Source organism: Anneissia japonica, unplaced genomic scaffold, assembly GCF_011630105.1.
Source record: "Anneissia japonica isolate Jap-2015-1 unplaced genomic scaffold, ASM1163010v1 scaffold287736_len1891122_cov214, whole genome shotgun sequence".
Lineage (NCBI taxonomy): Eukaryota > Metazoa > Echinodermata > Crinoidea > Comatulida > Comatulidae > Anneissia > Anneissia japonica.
The window spans coordinates 319153-336541 of record NW_022756106.1 but is presented as its reverse complement, the minus strand read 5'-3'; the positions used below and the strand labels follow the sequence as shown (position 1 = coordinate 336541).

Below are 17389 nucleotides of genomic sequence, written 5' to 3'. Positions count from 1 at the left end.
TAGATTAAATTGGAAGCAGGAAATTGGAAACTAGAATAAACAAAACTAATTATATAATTTCATTCCATTGAATGGATGAATGAACGAACAAAAAAACGAAAGAATGAATGAAGTAACGAACGAATTGAAGGAATGGAAAAAATGAACAACCAAGCTGTGTGAACGAACAGACGGTGGCGCTATTCATCAACAATTCAACATCAAGTGTCCAATGTGTAAACATTGAGGCTTGTATGCAGCGTGTATTCAGCATGCAGGGGAAGTTTAAACATAATTAACACTGCAGAGAGAAACTGAAGTTTACGGTTGAACTAGAAGGCGACGGCTGTTAACCGCTCTGCAAGGTTCCAGAGTTCTAGAATTCATTTGGGCTTTGATCTGTTATTAAAGTAATAATCTGAAGTGTAAAGTAGAGGTAATCCCAAGTATGAAACTAGGCCTCGTAAAAAAACTAGAGACTACCTAGTCCTCAGAGCAGGCCTAGGCCTAGCTAGTTAGTAGTAGTAGTAGTACTAGTAGTACAGTAGTAGTAGTAGTAGTAGGAGGAGGAGGGTTAGGCTAACCTAGGCCTAGGCCTACTTGTTTACTCGAGTTCCAGGGAATCATCAGTTCTCCTGCCAGGAGTAAAGACCAAGTATAGCCCCCCGCTTTTCCAGTGCAGATTTAAAAGAGTTTAAATATACAGAATTAACGTCCTCCTCAGACAAATCATTCTAAGACACATTTACCTCAAATCTGTTTTAGAGTACTGGTGATGCAGTTTAAAATAATGACCTTGGGTATTTTTTAGAAGTGTTAAAATCAAAAATCAAATCCACAGATACATTGTCAAAGCCTCGAGTAACTTAATTTAAATGAAAGCCTGAAGAATATATCAGCTTTCTGTCTACAATAACATAAAGTTGGTAAATTTAAGGCTCGCAATCTATCTTGATGATCTCTGGAAACATTCCAGAAGCTCTTTGCGGTACCTATTACAAGTTGATCTTCATCCTTCCTTGAACTTAGGGTGACATACAACATTACAGTACTCAAGAGTAGGTATCACAAGCTTTAAAGCTAGTCTAGCCTCTTTCTTAGGCCTAGCAAGGTGACATGAAGCTTGGTATGTCCAGGGGTCTGCAAGTTTGCTGGAAGTCACTGGAGTCTCCCGGAAATCGGGACAGCCTCCCAAATTCCCGCAAGCAAACAAGAATCTCCTGGAAAATAACTCATCTCCCGCAACATGATATTTGTATGTTTTTACTTCTTTACTATCAATTGTATCACAGAAATCATTGGCAATTGGTATCAATATGCACAGCAAAAAAAAAGAAAAATTAAATGTATTAAGAAAGCTCATTTAACCAGATCTCCCAGAAGGACCATTTCTTCTAACTTGGGACCCTTGTCTGACAACCTGTTTTTTTTTTTATAGGTAACTACAGTCAAATGGATGGTAAGGATACGAAAAAAGGTAATAAAAACAAAAGGGAAAGCAGTACGGCTGTAAAGAGAGAAGTCAAAAGAAGAAAACGGGCTCAAAATGCTGAAACAGAAGAATTAGACGTATGTAGTAAACCAGCGACGAGTACAACCACCAAAGAAGTGCCAGTTCTTCAGCCCAAGAAAAGTAAATCAAAAACAAAAGAGAAGGAAGGCGGGAGATCTAATAAATCAGATGAATCTCGCAAGAATGTAAAAACATTAGATGAAGATGTATTGCATTTGGGAGAAAGATTATTTGAAATTATTTCTACCCAGGTCAATGAACCTTATTGGGCTGTGGTGAATGTCGTGAAATTGTTAGATTCAGACCATACAGTTCCATTCATAGCACGATACAGAAAAGAACAAACCAACAATATGGAAGTTAAACAGATACGTGAAGTACAGTTCTGTCTGATAGAACTCAGGTAAATATTGAAAAGAACGCATCACTTCAGATTTCTATATTTTCTCTTAAAGGAAATTACAGTAGGTGCAAATATAATATCGCAAAAAAAAAAAAAAAAACTATAAAAAACACAAAGACAAATTAAATGGTATATTAAATTTTTTAAGTAAGAATTTTGCTCCCAATTACTTGTATGTTTGTTAAGACTGGTTTTCTTGAAATCGCTACACTGTTTTCAATGCAATTGTTCTACTGCCTAGCAGTTCCCAAGGTAATCTCGAAGGCTCTGCGATTTGACCGACCAATCAGCATCATCGAAAGCTGTCGCCGATAGTGTGTAGCAATTGTATGGAAATCTGCTCTCAATATGATTTGAATTTTAACAGTTTTTAGAAGATAAAATATATCTTACACAGTTTTTACATCAGTGCCTTTAATATTGTTTGATATTATTGTGATATTGTTTTTTTTTCAGATTGGTTGAAAGCAAAGCAAGTAATATTTTTAAACAGATAACAAAACAGGGTAAGATGACAACAGGTGTAAGGAGAAGCATCCAACGAGCACACTCTATTGAAGAGCTAGATCACATTGTGAGTAGCCTACCTAAATCTTAATAAAATTGTTCATTTATTTATATAACATTTATTAATGAAATTAAACTTATTTAGCTATAAAAAAAACTCATGAGCTATAATTGTAACAGTGTGTGAGGTAATGTAGTAATATTGGATTGAACTTTGGTATGAAATGAAAAGTGTTCAGAGCCTGTCACTGTCGTTTTTAGCTTGTGTTTTTAGCTTGTAACTTGGGATAAGACACTGCTCTGCTTTTACCTCATCCTCTGAATGGAGTGTTAAGCCATAGGTCCCATGTACATAATAGCACATTTGCACAAAACTCTGTGCACTATTCCAAAAGGGCAGGGGGTTGTCGCCCATGCACTGACCATGGCACATGCTGTACTGCCGTGGATCCCCACCCTAGGGGTCTTATCCAAAGGACCATATACTCATTTACATCCATATTTGTTCTACTTGATTAATTGATTTATTAATTGATTCAGTTTGCCCCATTCAAAACTGGAAGTAAAAGTTCACTGGCCGAGAGAGCAAAGAAGGCAGGACTTGAGCCAGCAGCTATGAGAGTGTTAAACAATGACCCACTCAATCTTCACGAGTTTGTAAGCAGCACAGTTGATGGTAAGATGGATTATTGTTAATAAATAAGTTTATATTTCACAAGTTATAACCAGAATTCTCCTAATATCAAGGATATGGTCTAACCGTGCCTTCGCTACTTAATCATCATCACTATCATTATCATGTTCATCATCGTCCTCATCATCATCAGCATCATTATCATTATCAGAGTTCAATATAACTTTTTATGGATAGAGGGTTCAGACCACAATTTCCCCCAACTTTTTAAAAATATTCAAACAATTAGGAGGGGCCCGGGTTGGCTGGGACCCCTTAAATCCACCTCTGATTATTATACCATGGTAAATAGTTACCTTGATACCATAGTGATACCATGGTAGCATTAGTATTGATGATTGTGAGGTGATCTTTGCAGGTTGCTGTACCATGGAGAAAGTGAAGCAAGGAATACAGCATATATTGGCAGATATTATTGCAAAAGATAAAGATACAATGGACCAAATAAGGCTCTTGTAAGCAAATTTATTTTATTTCTGGCAAAAAAGAACACCATCGTTCACTCTATAAACTTTTTTAGGTGACTATGTATCATTAAAAAAATTCCAAATGCATCACCACGCATTATAAACCATTAAATCAGCACCACACACCATGCACCACCTCTCCCATCCTACTCATGTGAACCCAGATGGGTAGTATAGTACCAAAACCAGGACTCATTGAAAGTTTTTAATGAATGCTTGTGGTTCATAAAAAACTGGTAAGCTATACCCACACTATGAAGTTTTATGTGACAAGCATCTGTGATGTGCCATATGTGGTCTGCTGATCTAAATTGTGATATTTTTGGGGGGGCTACGTCCCCTGGACCACTTTCAAAAGGTTTTTAGTGACGCCCATTTTCTCGTTGGGGACATCAGCCTGCAAACCCCCTTATCATCAAAATCTTATCATTTGCAAACACATATTCAAGTTCAGTCATGGAATGGTCGATATATAATTTCTGTAATTGTTATTTGTTTGTGTATTTTGTTTTTAGAACATCAGATGGGAGAACCCTCATAACAGCCGAGAAATCTAAATCAGCTTTGAAGGATGAGAAAGAAAAAAACATGTGTAACCGACATTTTGAAAACTATTTTAATTTTAAGGTTCCTGCAAAAGATATAAAACCACACCAGGTAAATTCATTAAGGTTGATTAATTGACAGCCACACCTGGGGTCTGGAATTAGTATTATCCAGAAATGCATTACTTTTCTAAATTGAAGTTATACAAAAAAATTAATAATAATACTGCAGTAGTTAAATTAGGTTTTAATTTTTTGTTTATGAAAATTTGAATTTAACTATTATTTCATTGAAACCAGATGGAATACTTCAATATATAACAAACAATACACTCACACTTTCCCTCATGAATATTCATATTTGGTGTTTGATTGACAGGTTCTAGCTCTGAATCGTGGTGATGCGCTGAAGGAGCTGTCAGTGAAGCTTGAGCTCTCACCGCATGTGTGCAAGTCATTCAAATCCTGGTGTCTGAACCGGTGGATCCCCAAATTTTCAAGGGCTGATGGGAAAGGGTTATTGACCTCCGCAATTGATGATGCATACAAACGACTAATACAGCCCCTGATAGTGAGGCAGATCAGGTCGGTTATCTGTGATGAAGATTCTATATAATTCTTATCCTGGGGTGGACTTAAGATCGGGGGTGGGGGGGAGAGGCGGGTTGTTTGCTTTTTGAAAGTAAAAAAAAAAAATAATTGATCCCCAAAATGCCTCAGAGGTTATTTCCAGGCATCTGGAACATACAAATTTCCAGGGACACCCCTAGGGTAGTGTTGTTCCTCGATCGACCCCCTCACCCTTTCACCCTTTCGAACATCTCTGGATCCGCCCCTTTTATCAACTGTATAATCCATTGGAGTGATTTTTTGCCCTACCTGATGTGTTCTCGAACTGCATACTCAAAATACATCTTGTCATTATAATATGCTTGTTTTAACTATTCTACGTGCTCTTACTTTTTGCTAAAATTAGCATCTATATGAGCTTCTTTCTAATTATCCTCACCAAAATCATCTTCATCATCATCTTAATATCAAATGTTTTCATCACCATCGTCATCATCATTATTATTAACATGATGACTGTCATTATTATTTCGTAGGTCGGAGCTGACCAGGTCAGCTGAGAGAGCTTCTATCGATGTCTTTGCCCAGAATTTGAAGCGATTACTTCTCACGCCGCCAGTCAGAGGGAAAGTCATTATTGGCCTAGACCCTGGATTTAGAAATGGTTGTAAAGCAGCAATCATCTCAGAAACTGGTACGATGTTTGGGTAGAATTTTCAAATAATTTAATAATTTCTACAATACATGACCCAAGGTAGGATTGTTAATCTTAATCTTAGACCTGGACTGACAATTGGATGCAACAACTGACCAATCAGAATGAGGGTCCACACCCTAAGCCTCATAATGGACTGGTTTATAGAACATCTTGTATTGGCGACGCCTGCACATGCTGTTAAAAGTTAAGGAGAAAAGACAATATTTTTTTTTATTATAACTAAGATGATGATGATGAAAACAACAAACGACAATCCTGTTAAATGCCAAATTTTACAAATATATCTGTGCCTTTTCCTTGAAGTTGACTAAGGCTTGGACAGGGTCCCACGTCTCCTGCGACTCACTGAAGTTTCCCGGAAATCGGGACAGCCTCACACACTCCCGTAAGCAAGCAAGAATCTCCCAGAAAATAAGCCATCTCCTGCATATTCAGTGCTTTATTATCAAGTGTCTCACAGAAGTCAGTGCCGAGGCCTACTGTATGTGTAGCAAAATGAAATTACCGTAAATGTGTTAAGAAAGCTCAATAACCAGATCAGTGGCGGATTTAAGGGGGAAGTTGGCCCAGGCCCTCTAAATATTCCAGTAATAAAAAAAAAATATATATTCAAATTAAAGTCTGAGAGTGCCATTTCCGACCATCTAGACTCATACCATATTCATAATTTTCTCGTCTACAGTAGATCTGCCACTGCAGATCTCTCAGGATTGGCTTCTTCCAACTTAGGAACCCTGCTTGGATGCACATAATTCTAGAATTTCTACACCCTAAAGTGTCATGTAGTGTCAGTTTTGCTGTCAGTTTGTGCATGCATCTATTCCACTATAGGGGATGAACCAGAACATCAGGATACGTATTGCGTTCTTTAAAAAGCACACAATTTAGTGTGTGTATACTTGACATAGGAATGAATCTGTCCCTAACCATAGACATGAAAATCCTCCCAGACATATACTGTCAATTGAGTCACTTAAATATGTATCATTTATTTACAGGTGTAATTCTACATACAGATGTACTTTACTTAATCAACAATCAGAATCAACATCAGAAAAGGAAGCTTGTAGATATGGTTCAACGCTTCAAGTAAGACTTTTGTTCATTTTATTAATCTTAAAAAATGTAAAGCATCAATTAAACATTAGATATAAATCTAAATCTAAAATTTACCTTCACCATTATCATCACCATCATCATCATCACCACAATTATTATTGTCATCATCATCATCATCATCATTATCATCATTATCTTCATAATCATTATTGTCATCATCATTATCTTCATTGTTATCATCAACCTCATCTTCATCATCATCATCATCATCATCATTATCATAATTATAACTCTTGCCTCCCATTTTCTTCATCTTTAATTTTTGTTCTGTCTTTGAAGGGCCGCCACAGTTGCTATTGGCAACGGTACAGCCTGCCGAGAAACCGAGAAAGTAATTGCAGATCTGATATCAAAGAAAACTTTTTATCCCTTGGATGTCAAGTATTGGTAAGCTTTCACATATATATACACAAATATACATACATACGTCATTCATACAGTAGCTTATTGGGATCAGATTCAGCACTAGTCACTAAGTGCAAGCTCAATGATCTAGTGTTTATGACACCAAGCTTGTCAACTGGAGGTCGTGGGTTCAATTCCCAACCGAATCACTTGCGATTTTTAGTATTTGGGAACGTACTGTGTATTCAGTACGATAATACGTCGGGTAGGCCAAAAAATCACTCCTATGAAATTTTCCTGAGTCAAACCACATCGAAATAGAAATATTGTTTATATATATATGCCATGTAGTCGCTTCGCATTATTACCCCTTATCAAACACCTATGGAACACATACTCAGCTCTGTGGGACGGTTGCATAAAGTTACAACTAGATAATAAGTGTATTGCATTCAATCCTGGGCTACCTAGTTTTATTTTTCAGGCCTGTTTAGACTTTGAGGCTTACAATAGGCTCGTCCTACTTAGCTTCATAAATTAGGCTCATACAGTAATTGTTTGCATTTTGTGACTCCTAGGTATCAGCATATCCCCTAAAAAAGACCCAGTTTTATTCTTAAGAGGAATTAGCTTATACCAGATGAACTACAGTACATTTTTTATGAATGAATAAAATGGCCTTGTTTTCCAGCATTGTGAATGAAGATGGCGCCTCCATCTATAGTGTGTCAGAGGAAGCAGAGAAAGAGATGCCTGACCTGGATCCAAATGTTCGTAGTGCAGGTTGGTGTAACACTTTATGAATCACTTCTCACTGTTTGCTACAAAACCTAAACTATGCTTCCATAGGTGGGTCTGAGAGCTTGCATATGTGGCTGTGCGCATCGATGGGCAGTGTGTCTTCAGATGAGAATATATATGGGTAACATTTCTACATAATTAACATACACTGTATATGGTTAATGTGTCTAGAGATAGGCAAACAAATAGGTAACCTGTTTACAGATGGGCATATGAGTACATAACATGTCTAGACATGGATATTTGGATGTGTAATGTGTCTACAGTAATGGTAATACAAATGTGTTTACAGCAGGGCATATGCATAGGTTATGTATGTACATGTGGGCATATGAATGCATAACATAGTAATATGTATTTTTTCTATCAGTGTCCATAGCTAGAAGATTACAAGATCCACTGGTTGAATTAGTTAAGAATAATCCCAAACACATTGGAGTTGGAATGTACCAAGTAAGCTAATTCGGATATATTATAGTTGTTTAAATCTGTTTAAATTTGAATGACTAAGAAAATCTAAAATTTATACATAGCTGTTTCTTTTTATAAATATTTTTATGATTTTTGTCAATACGCAGTAATCCTTTTCAGTTGTCTAAAGGATGCATATCCAATATGGTATTTGATTCCTGTGCCCTCTGTCTTTGTGGTAATCATAGTGTTTATTATTAATAATACAGCATGATATGCCCGAGAAATTAATGAAAACGGCATTAGATGGCGTAGTGGAAGATTGCGTCAGCTTTGTCGGTGTGGACTTGAATGTTTGTACAGAATCACTTTTAAGGTGAGTTCCTGCATGATCACATTGCGCATGAATCAACATTAATCCTGATATCATCTTGTAATCATTTTAAGTTGATTTGATTATTATGATTAGATATAGATGCCAAAAATTTCCACAATCCCATATGTCTGTATAAGTGTCAATCCCTTTTACTAGCCATGCAATAAAAGAACAGAACTCAGACATGTGCATGCAAACACATGCAAAGTAAATTGCTTAGTACACCAGGAGTCAATAAACTACTCTATTACAAAATAGTGGGAAGAGTTACCTTTTATTTGTAGAGCCATTATATATGTAGGATCAATGCCTTAAAATCCTATCCAAAGGACAAGTTAACTGTTTTGCCAAGAATTTGGCATTTACAGATTTCCGACCACCAAATCTTGAGCTCACAACCACAGTTGGCTACATTTAATCTATGTTTTAAAGCTAACCAAAACTGACTTTAAATCAACTACACAAATTTGCTAATCCATTTACTAGGACATTAATTTCTGTGACACTGATATGTATATTTATTTTAACAGGAGGATAGCTGGACTTACGGCAACAAGAGCTAAGAATATTATTGAGTTTCGTGAAAAAAATGGTGGATTTGTAAATCGGGAACAGCTTTTGGAAATCAAAGGTATATGGACGAAGACGTACGAACAGTGTGCTGGATTCGTGAGGATCAGTCGTCCGATTAATCCACCTTGGTAATTAAAATTTGGTTTCATTCATTTTAGTTTAGTCAAACATTTAAAGTAGTAAAAAATTTTAAGGAAAAAGTTTGAAACCTGAAACTGGTGGGCTTGCATAATGAAGTGCGCACTTCTTTTTCTTATGACGTTTGTGCCAGACTGTGAAAGGCTGTGGCGGATCGCCATTCCTCAAGGAAAACACAAGTCTGTTTTGCCTTCTCAGCATATGCCAGTACCCATTTATATTCCAGGGTAGAGGTTAACAGCGCATGTACTCATCTATAAAAAGACAAAATGCTACCAATAAGCAATGCAAATTGCTTATTGTAACTAGTAACAGTTACTTCCTTTCTTCTAGCAATTCCCAAAGGGTAGAGGACACATCAGGAACTGTTCCCGTAAACACTAGAACAAGAAAAACCAAATCCAAGGTGGAGAAAGTATTTGAAGCCAACCCTCTGGATAAAACATGGATTCACCCGGAATCGTATAGTACAGCCACCGAGTAAGGATGTGACAACACTTTGTGGGTAGACAGTAATATGTCAAGTGACAATTGATGTGACAATCATTTTTGTCACTTCATATATTATCATGATGTGACATTCATTTGTCTAGCCATCAGTTTTTTATTGATCTTTATCAATAGTAGATATATACTGCTGTGGTAAAAATTCTATGCAAACAGCCAGCACATTTTCTATTGTCAAATTTTCCAAGCGACATGATACGTTTTGTCATTAAAACAATCTGTTTTGGGTGCGCCGTGGTGTTGCGTTCTTCACAGAATCGTGTCAGCCCTCAGCAGCATTGAGTGCCCAGTTTAAAGGAAAAAGAATCAGGCTATGCAGAAATATTCCAATGTGTGCTACTTTGAAATGTGTATTTTTTTTAAATGCAATTAGTATAATGTTTTATTTTTTGTCTCATGAAGATTTTTAGATATGATTGGAGAGGGAGCCGAATGTATTGGTCTGCCCACGATGAGTAAGAAGATCGACAATGCATTGAAAAAATCAGGTGATTTGGATTTTTTTTCGCGTTTCACATCCAACAGCATGTACACTCGCTAAATAGAGGAGTAAATGATGCTCTATAAAGTAATTCATAGTTTTGCTAAGCCCCACCCCTTGTTACTGCTAAGGTCATCAGATTTAATAATAATATAATATATTCATTGATTTAAAGTTAGACATATATCACACTTTGCATTGTGTTGTGTCTAGAAAAGTATTCTAGAGCCCTCTGTTGGTCGAAAGGGTAATGAGCGTAAACTTAACTACTGTATGGATGCGTAATGAGTTGAAGACGAGTAGTCGTCGTGCAGTGAGTAAATGTACACACACATTTACGTTTGCGAGTACAATTCATTTTATTTCAAGTTACATACATTGTTCTATAGTATAGTACAACAATGCTATTCACTGATTACTAGTTGTTCCACTCAAAGCAATGGTTAAGTAAAATAATTAAATGTACACACACATTTACGTTTGCGAGTACAATTCCTTTTATTTCAAGTTACTTACATTGTTCAATAGTATAATACAACAATGCTATTCACTGATTACCAGTTGTTCCACTCAAAGCAATGGTTAAGTAAAATAATAATAATGGCTGGGAGTAGCTTGCAATGGACTAGTGTCCCATCCAGGGTAGTATCACACTTCATGCTACAGAAACTGAGAATCATATGAGAACTTCATGCTACAGAAACTGGGAATCGTATGAGAACTAGTGATTTTCACTACTACAGTACTTTTTTTTTCATTTTTTCTTGTAGGTATAAGAAAGTTTGCAGATGATCTGGATGTGGGTGTGCACACAATGGAGCTAATCATTGACGGACTGAAGCAGCCTATAGGATATGACATCAGAGCAGGTAGGAATTATGGGTAATTCTGCTATTTAAGCCGGGCACACACTGCATCATACGCCAGTCAAACGACTCTCAGCCAACGATTCCTTCTCCATCATCTGTGAGCTTTTAAGAATACACCACTGCTGATTGTTAGTGCTAGTCTGGGTGAACCATCAATAGAAACGATTCATTGTATGTATAATTTTATCATTTTGTAACATGATATTGCCAACGAATTTTAAACAAAAGTTTATCTGATTTATTCTAAAAATGACTCATTTTTATTTCATTTTACAGAATATGACAAACCACTTTTCAAGGTTGGAATCATGTCGATGGATGACCTCAAATGCGGTTCAGTCTACCCTGGCAGGGTCACCAACGTCACACATTTTGGCGTCTTTGTTGACATCGGTGTTCAGAAAAGTGGTTTGATTCACACAAGCAAAATACCCCAGCACCTTGTAGCAGCTGGCCGCCAGTTTGGACCGGGGGACAAAGTTGAGGTGATGGTCTTGAACATTGATAAAGAAAGGCAACGCATACAGTTACAGCTTGTTAATTTACCATAGCAACCATTCAGTTTGACAAAACCAAAGGAAAAAAAAATATGTGGACAAATTTGTTTGCATTAAAATGCAATTTATTATCTAAAAATGACTATAAATATTATGTTTAAATATACTTTTATTATTTGACAAAGTGAAAGAGGATTATGAATGAAATTTCCTGGACATGATGAGAAACAGGAAGTAAAGACCAACTCAAGAGAATGCAACAATTAAAAATCAATTAAAGAGGGCAAAGTACAGATACAAAAACACATAAAATACACAGTGTTGCCAGACATTGAAAGAAGAAGTTTAAATTTCAATTTTGTATCTGGAAAAAATGGTATTATTTCTCTTCAGCGACAGAAAAATCTGGGCAGTATAATCATTTCTAGTGGCGAATTGTGCCAAGTGGATTCACATTTGGAGTGAAATTTTAAACATTAGTTTGAAGGTTTGTGAAAGTAAAAGTATTGTGGCATTACTTTAAGATTTACCTGATGGTATTGTCATGTATATCTTTGAACAAGAATTAACTTGTTACTGTATTTATGTTCTTCTTTATGTTTTATGCTTGTCATAGCCAATTGCTGGGTTGAAAAGCTCAGTATGTTTACATTTTCAGCATTATTTTAAGGAATAATGTAGGCTCACATTCAGTTATGTAAATATGTGAAGCTGATATGAAGATCTTAATAGTGGGTCCCATTCATGTCCCACTTTATTTAAATCTTTTTCCACACTACCAAATTTTATGTGACAATGAAATGTGATGCAGTATGTCCATATTTGGGTGTAATATGACATCATCATGCCCATGTATGGGTATATTGTCACATAAAATTTGATAGTGTAGACAAGAGCTTAAGAGGATCATTAGAATAAGAGAATGGCATCATATTGTATAAAGAGATTGCTACAACATAAAGGACTATTTACCATATAAGGTATAACCAAGGAAAATGATATGCGATGAGGGTATTTCTATTTAGTCACGTGTTTGAACATTGTTGAAAATATACAAAATATCGTTATTTTATTAAAAGACATTTATTATATTACTGTTTAATGTGTTATTCTTCATATAGGCCTATATTTTCGTTTCTTTAGGCCGCCTATTCAGTTAGACGACCGTCTAGGGATATGCTAAACAGCGAGCTTAATCAATCCCTTCACAGGACAGGCGTAGACAAAATTTGATTTTGATTTATTGATAACTAGCCTTTATTTAAATTTGTAAAGTTTAGCGTTATCTTGTAATTGGCCAGCCTCAAGATCGAACCACGTCCTCCTTCCACGTTCTTTCTCCGGAACCTTTCCACTATGTCACATGCTCCTAATTCGTGACGTCAGGTCAGTAGTTATAGTAGATACCAAAATGTAAATATTAGGGAGATTAGGAAGTCGATTGGGATTTGATCAAGAAGTTACACATGAACCCGATATCAATGTGGACGTTGTTATCGATTTTCAGTGGATAAAGGTCGAATTGCGATTCCTACACTTAAACCACGCCATAATCACGTTGAGGAACTAATATGTTAGCAATAAGTAGGCCTGTGAAGAGATCGTGATTGGATCGCAGCCATAGCACATTGAATTTTGGTACAGAACTATTTTGGTTGATATGTTACGGATAGTGATTCTACTATACTTAGGGGTATGAACTTGGATGTTAAATCTTGAACAATCTATAAAACACTATAAGTAGGGACGTTATTTGTATGAGATATATCAGAATGCGGCCAAGAATATTGTGATACAGGATTTGAGATTTAGTTAATGTCGGTGAACAATGTGTTATTACATATTTGACTGTGATTCTTGACTTCCTGAAACGCAATACGATAAAGCCATCAGTATTTAAGGTACGTACTCGATTCAGTAAATTTAGTAGGTACTGTAATTTATAGACCCTTGGGTTTCACTCTGTTGGCTGGGCATATACTTTGGTGGGAGTAAGGTGTTTTTGCACATTTTTTGAGCCTTTGTTTTAAAGGCAATTAATCTGCTATTATCAAAATACAGTAACACACTTTTTTTCTATAAGAACACAATAAGAACACGGTGGCTGAAATTGCTTAAAAATTAAGAACAAAATAAGAACAAATTGAGGCTGAGGTAGAGTGTCAAACTAGAAAAACCAAAAAATTATATCTGTACCAGCTTATGTGCGTTAGGTGTGACTATGCAATACCCTCTATAATACAGTACATTAGGTGTACCTACCTCCCATTTGGGCATTTTTTAACCGGGACCATTTTTGCTGGGCCTTTCATTCAGGGGCCATTTTTTTGCAGGGCCGCTTCACCTCCCAGTACAGTGTATAAATACAAAAGTGTGTAAAATTAGAAAAAAATAAGAACATTTTGAGCCTAAAATTGGCCAAAAAATAAGAACACTGAGCCTGGGCAAAATTTGACTGGTTCTTATAAAAAAAAAAGTATACATTTTTATTACTATCTCGTTATCATTCCGGGCCAATGCACTCTGCGTAATTATCACCTCTCTCTCAAATCGTTATTAAACAGGAGTGCCACTCCGACTTCACTTTACTTTTATATGATCACTTTCACATATCCTTATTAATATTTTATTGCATCTGTTAATTTTCTAATGTCACGAGATCGACCGGTATAATCTGAAGAATTTCAATGCTTTTATTATTGCTATAATGTGACGACAACCAACTCAATGATATTTAATGTGTCTTTGCAGCAGAAGTAGCAGAATAACTGGATTGAATGTGAAATTAGTATTATTCTGGCCCGGTAGGCCTCTATGATCTATCACAAATTCGTGGAAGAACACCATCGGTGAACGAATATTTCATAACAATTATTTGTATGCATATTTCATTCGTGAATAACAATATTGATTGATTACCTTATGCCTATGATGTAGCCTACACAGAGTGTATAAAATCTAACGGGTTAATATTATGCGTAATACAGGGATTATAAATGGTTTATGAGCAACTGATTAAAATATTGGTATCATTTCAAAGTCAATAGAGAAAATTCTGAATTTAGTTTATTCTAGTTAGGTGGGATGGTTGGGTAGGTAGGTAGGTGGTGATGTCATATTAATGTGTCTATACTATGTACACAATCATGTTTTAGGAATATGAGGGACGTTATGTTTGGTACAACGACCAAGACACCACTAAATGATACGTGTCCTGACTTTGACCCAACGGCTGGCGAACTTTTCGAAAGTAAGTTATTTTATGCCTAGGTATATATCTATGTAAAGTCTCAGTTTAATTCACATTTCTTCGCTTTTTGTGCTTATTCATAATTTTATTTTCGCTTAAAACGAATTTAACAGGAATCAGGTTCATGTACATATAATGTCTACAGAGTAATGCTATTGAGGTTACTCCATAGCTCTGGTGTTATCGAAATTAAAGCAACAAATCAAGGTCTATAGTAGGCCTAGTTTAATATTTTTAATATTCATTAAATAATTCAATATTCAAACCTGTACGGTAAACTATGTAACACTGGATGTTTATAAACTCATTATTATAAGAGTGATGTTTTGCCACCTAAAGTGATCGTACTAAATACTCAGTACGTTTCCAAATACTTAAAAAAATCGCAAGTGATTCGGGTGGGAATCGAACCCACGACCTCCAGAAACTAGCCTGGTGCTATAACCATTATACCACCGAGCATGCGCTTAGTGATTAATGTTGCACCCGATCCCAACGTAGCAGCGGGTACTGCAATGCTATAGATTATTATTGTTATTGCTATACTATTGACATTACCATTAATTGCCGGCCATCATCATTATCATCATCATCAGACATCATTATCATCATCATCATTATTATTAGTCTTATTAATTTTATCTTTCAGCTATTGGTGATCATCCTGGCGTAATCTCTATCCTGGTAGTGTGTACCATCATAACAATAATCGAGTGTATATTGTTTTGTGAGGCTGCGCATTACGTAGCGTCTACGATCCCGTACACAGATCGACGCAATTGTATTATCTGGATACTGGGAATTTACCCTGTAAGTATTACATATGAGAGACATCGTAAGAAAAGATCATCATTCAATTCAATGTGATAGGCCTATGCTTATTCATATTGGTAATTGGCCCATATGCCTGTTTGTAAAGAACAACGTCGTCGACGGCGCAGAGCATGGCGATAATAACAATAAAATAATCATATTAATGACGATTAGATTAACATTAAAAAGGACATACACCTATATATTTTTAATAGTTTCATTCTCTGTTTTTTTTTTGGAAGGTTTTCTGTCTGACGTCACTTCTAGGTTTGTACATACCAAGATCTGCAGTACTATGCAATTTGACTGCATCTGTGTAAGTAAAACAGATCCGAGCGATGCTATCACTTATGACATAAGCATCATCATCGTTATTAATAATACCATTATCATCTACATCAAGATCATCTAAACGTTTTCGAAGTCATCATCAACGTTGACGATACCCTTCTCGTACTCAATGACGTCGTCCTCCCTCCCGCCACCATTCCCAATAAACATTAATTGAATTGTCACTCTTTATCGTTTAAAAACTATACAAAATAAGCATTCATTATAATTATCAAGCCCGTAGGAAGCAAATACTATTGGTCCGGCCAATGATAAGATTTTTTTAGACACCTCTAGATGCGCGGAAATGGCATCCTGAGACTAGAAAATAGTGTTCTTTTTTTTCGACGGAGGGTTCATGGTTTTGTTCTCTTCAGATCGCCCTGGTATTTTCCAACTTACGAAATATTAAGACTTTCTGTTTCTTATCTGTTTAACTGGTTTGAGTCAAGAAGACATTGCTGTGCGTTATGCGAGAACCTGCTACAGATTGGGCCCATGCAAGCACTCATATTGGACAAAGCTATAATTGACCGCAGAAGTTAAAATTATACTAAAATAGAAATAAAATTTGTATGAATAGAGTGTAAGCCTATTGTGAAATGGTAGAATTATTTTCCGCCTGAATTGAGATGTTTATGCTTTGGTTATATAAGAGTACATAAATATTGTAAACCATTAACTAGACAATGGAAATAATAATTATCGAAAGTTTCTGAATATTATGATTAGGCCTATCACACATTGAGATGTTTATTCTTTGGATATACAACAGAAGATACATAAATACTGTAAGCTATACAGTGGAAATAATAATTATATACACGAATTTCCGGATATTACAATTATATACATGGTTGGTTAGAAAGTGCACCTTCCAATTCGAGACCCGAATTGGAGGACTAACTGTACTTGAAAATGTATGCAATGAAATGTTTCTGAAATTTACATGAATTATAATTATCTTTACAAGGCGTGTTTGAAAAGTCCAAAAATATTTTCAAATTTTTAAACTTGACGGTAGTCAATTTCATATATCAGGCCTACTTAAAAACGGTATCCTTTCCGAGCGTAGGTGCGTGGTTATGTGTGCTGAGTCAGGCCATATAGTACAGTACTTTTGTAAAAAAAAAAAAAAAAAACTATGTTGCGTTAAAATGACAATTTTCGCATGAATTTTTGGTCCGGCCAAAACCGGACCGCTTTCGACCTTGTTCTATTGAAGTTTATAGTTGAAGTAATTATTAGTTTAGTGCAGACGAACATTTTAATGAGCGCATAACCTTCGTTTATTTTATAGATATTTCTCCGTTTGTCTTTATCAATTCTTCGTTTTAATAATCGATTACTATGGAGGGCATGATTCAATCCTACTGCAGATGAGTAATATTGAGGTGTCACTACGAAGTCCGCCAATCGGCTGTTTCTTCCCTTGCTTACCCACCTTTAAAATGACAGAGTAAGTTCGAAGCTATACAGAATA

General features: G+C 35.9%; 2 protein-coding genes across 6 annotated transcripts in view; both read left to right on the top strand.

Annotated features, from left to right (window-relative positions):
• The first annotated feature begins 223 nt into the window (after nucleotides 1-223).
• LOC117123873 (S1 RNA-binding domain-containing protein 1-like) lies at nucleotides 224-12604 on the top strand. 4 transcript variants are annotated; one of them, XM_033269911.1, is made up of 18 exons: nucleotides 224-389; nucleotides 1418-1895; nucleotides 2352-2469; nucleotides 2943-3078; nucleotides 3455-3551; nucleotides 4079-4220; nucleotides 4488-4693; nucleotides 5215-5372; nucleotides 6395-6485; nucleotides 6795-6902; nucleotides 7552-7643; nucleotides 8032-8114; nucleotides 8342-8448; nucleotides 8979-9149; nucleotides 9493-9639; nucleotides 10069-10154; nucleotides 10918-11016; nucleotides 11293-12604. In XM_033269911.1, the coding sequence occupies exons 2-18, from the start codon at nucleotides 1432-1434 to the stop codon at nucleotides 11565-11567; spliced, it is 2580 nt and encodes an 859-aa protein (XP_033125802.1). In that variant the 5' UTR covers nucleotides 224-389; nucleotides 1418-1431; the 3' UTR covers nucleotides 11568-12604. The 4 variants fall into 4 exon arrangements, with proteins under 4 accessions (XP_033125802.1, XP_033125801.1, XP_033125800.1 ...); XM_033269910.1 differs by having other exon boundaries at nucleotides 224-415; XM_033269909.1 differs by having other exon boundaries at nucleotides 225-416; nucleotides 1413-1895.
• Nucleotides 11864-17389, top strand: part of LOC117123875 (organic solute transporter subunit alpha-like) — a 9617-nt gene continuing 4091 nt past the window's right edge. Inside the window, exons 1-6 of one of the 2 annotated variants that reach the window (XM_033269913.1) lie at nucleotides 11933-12000; nucleotides 13021-13414; nucleotides 14669-14763; nucleotides 15413-15573; nucleotides 15819-15892; nucleotides 17207-17365. In XM_033269913.1, coding sequence (XP_033125804.1) covers nucleotides 14673-14763; nucleotides 15413-15573; nucleotides 15819-15892; nucleotides 17207-17365 — 485 coding nt within the window. In that variant the 5' untranslated portion in view covers nucleotides 11933-12000; nucleotides 13021-13414; nucleotides 14669-14672. Of the gene's footprint in view, nucleotides 12001-13020; nucleotides 13415-14668; nucleotides 14764-15412; nucleotides 15574-15818; nucleotides 15893-17206; nucleotides 17366-17389 lie in introns of both variants that reach the window. The other variant, XM_033269914.1, reaches the window with a different exon arrangement.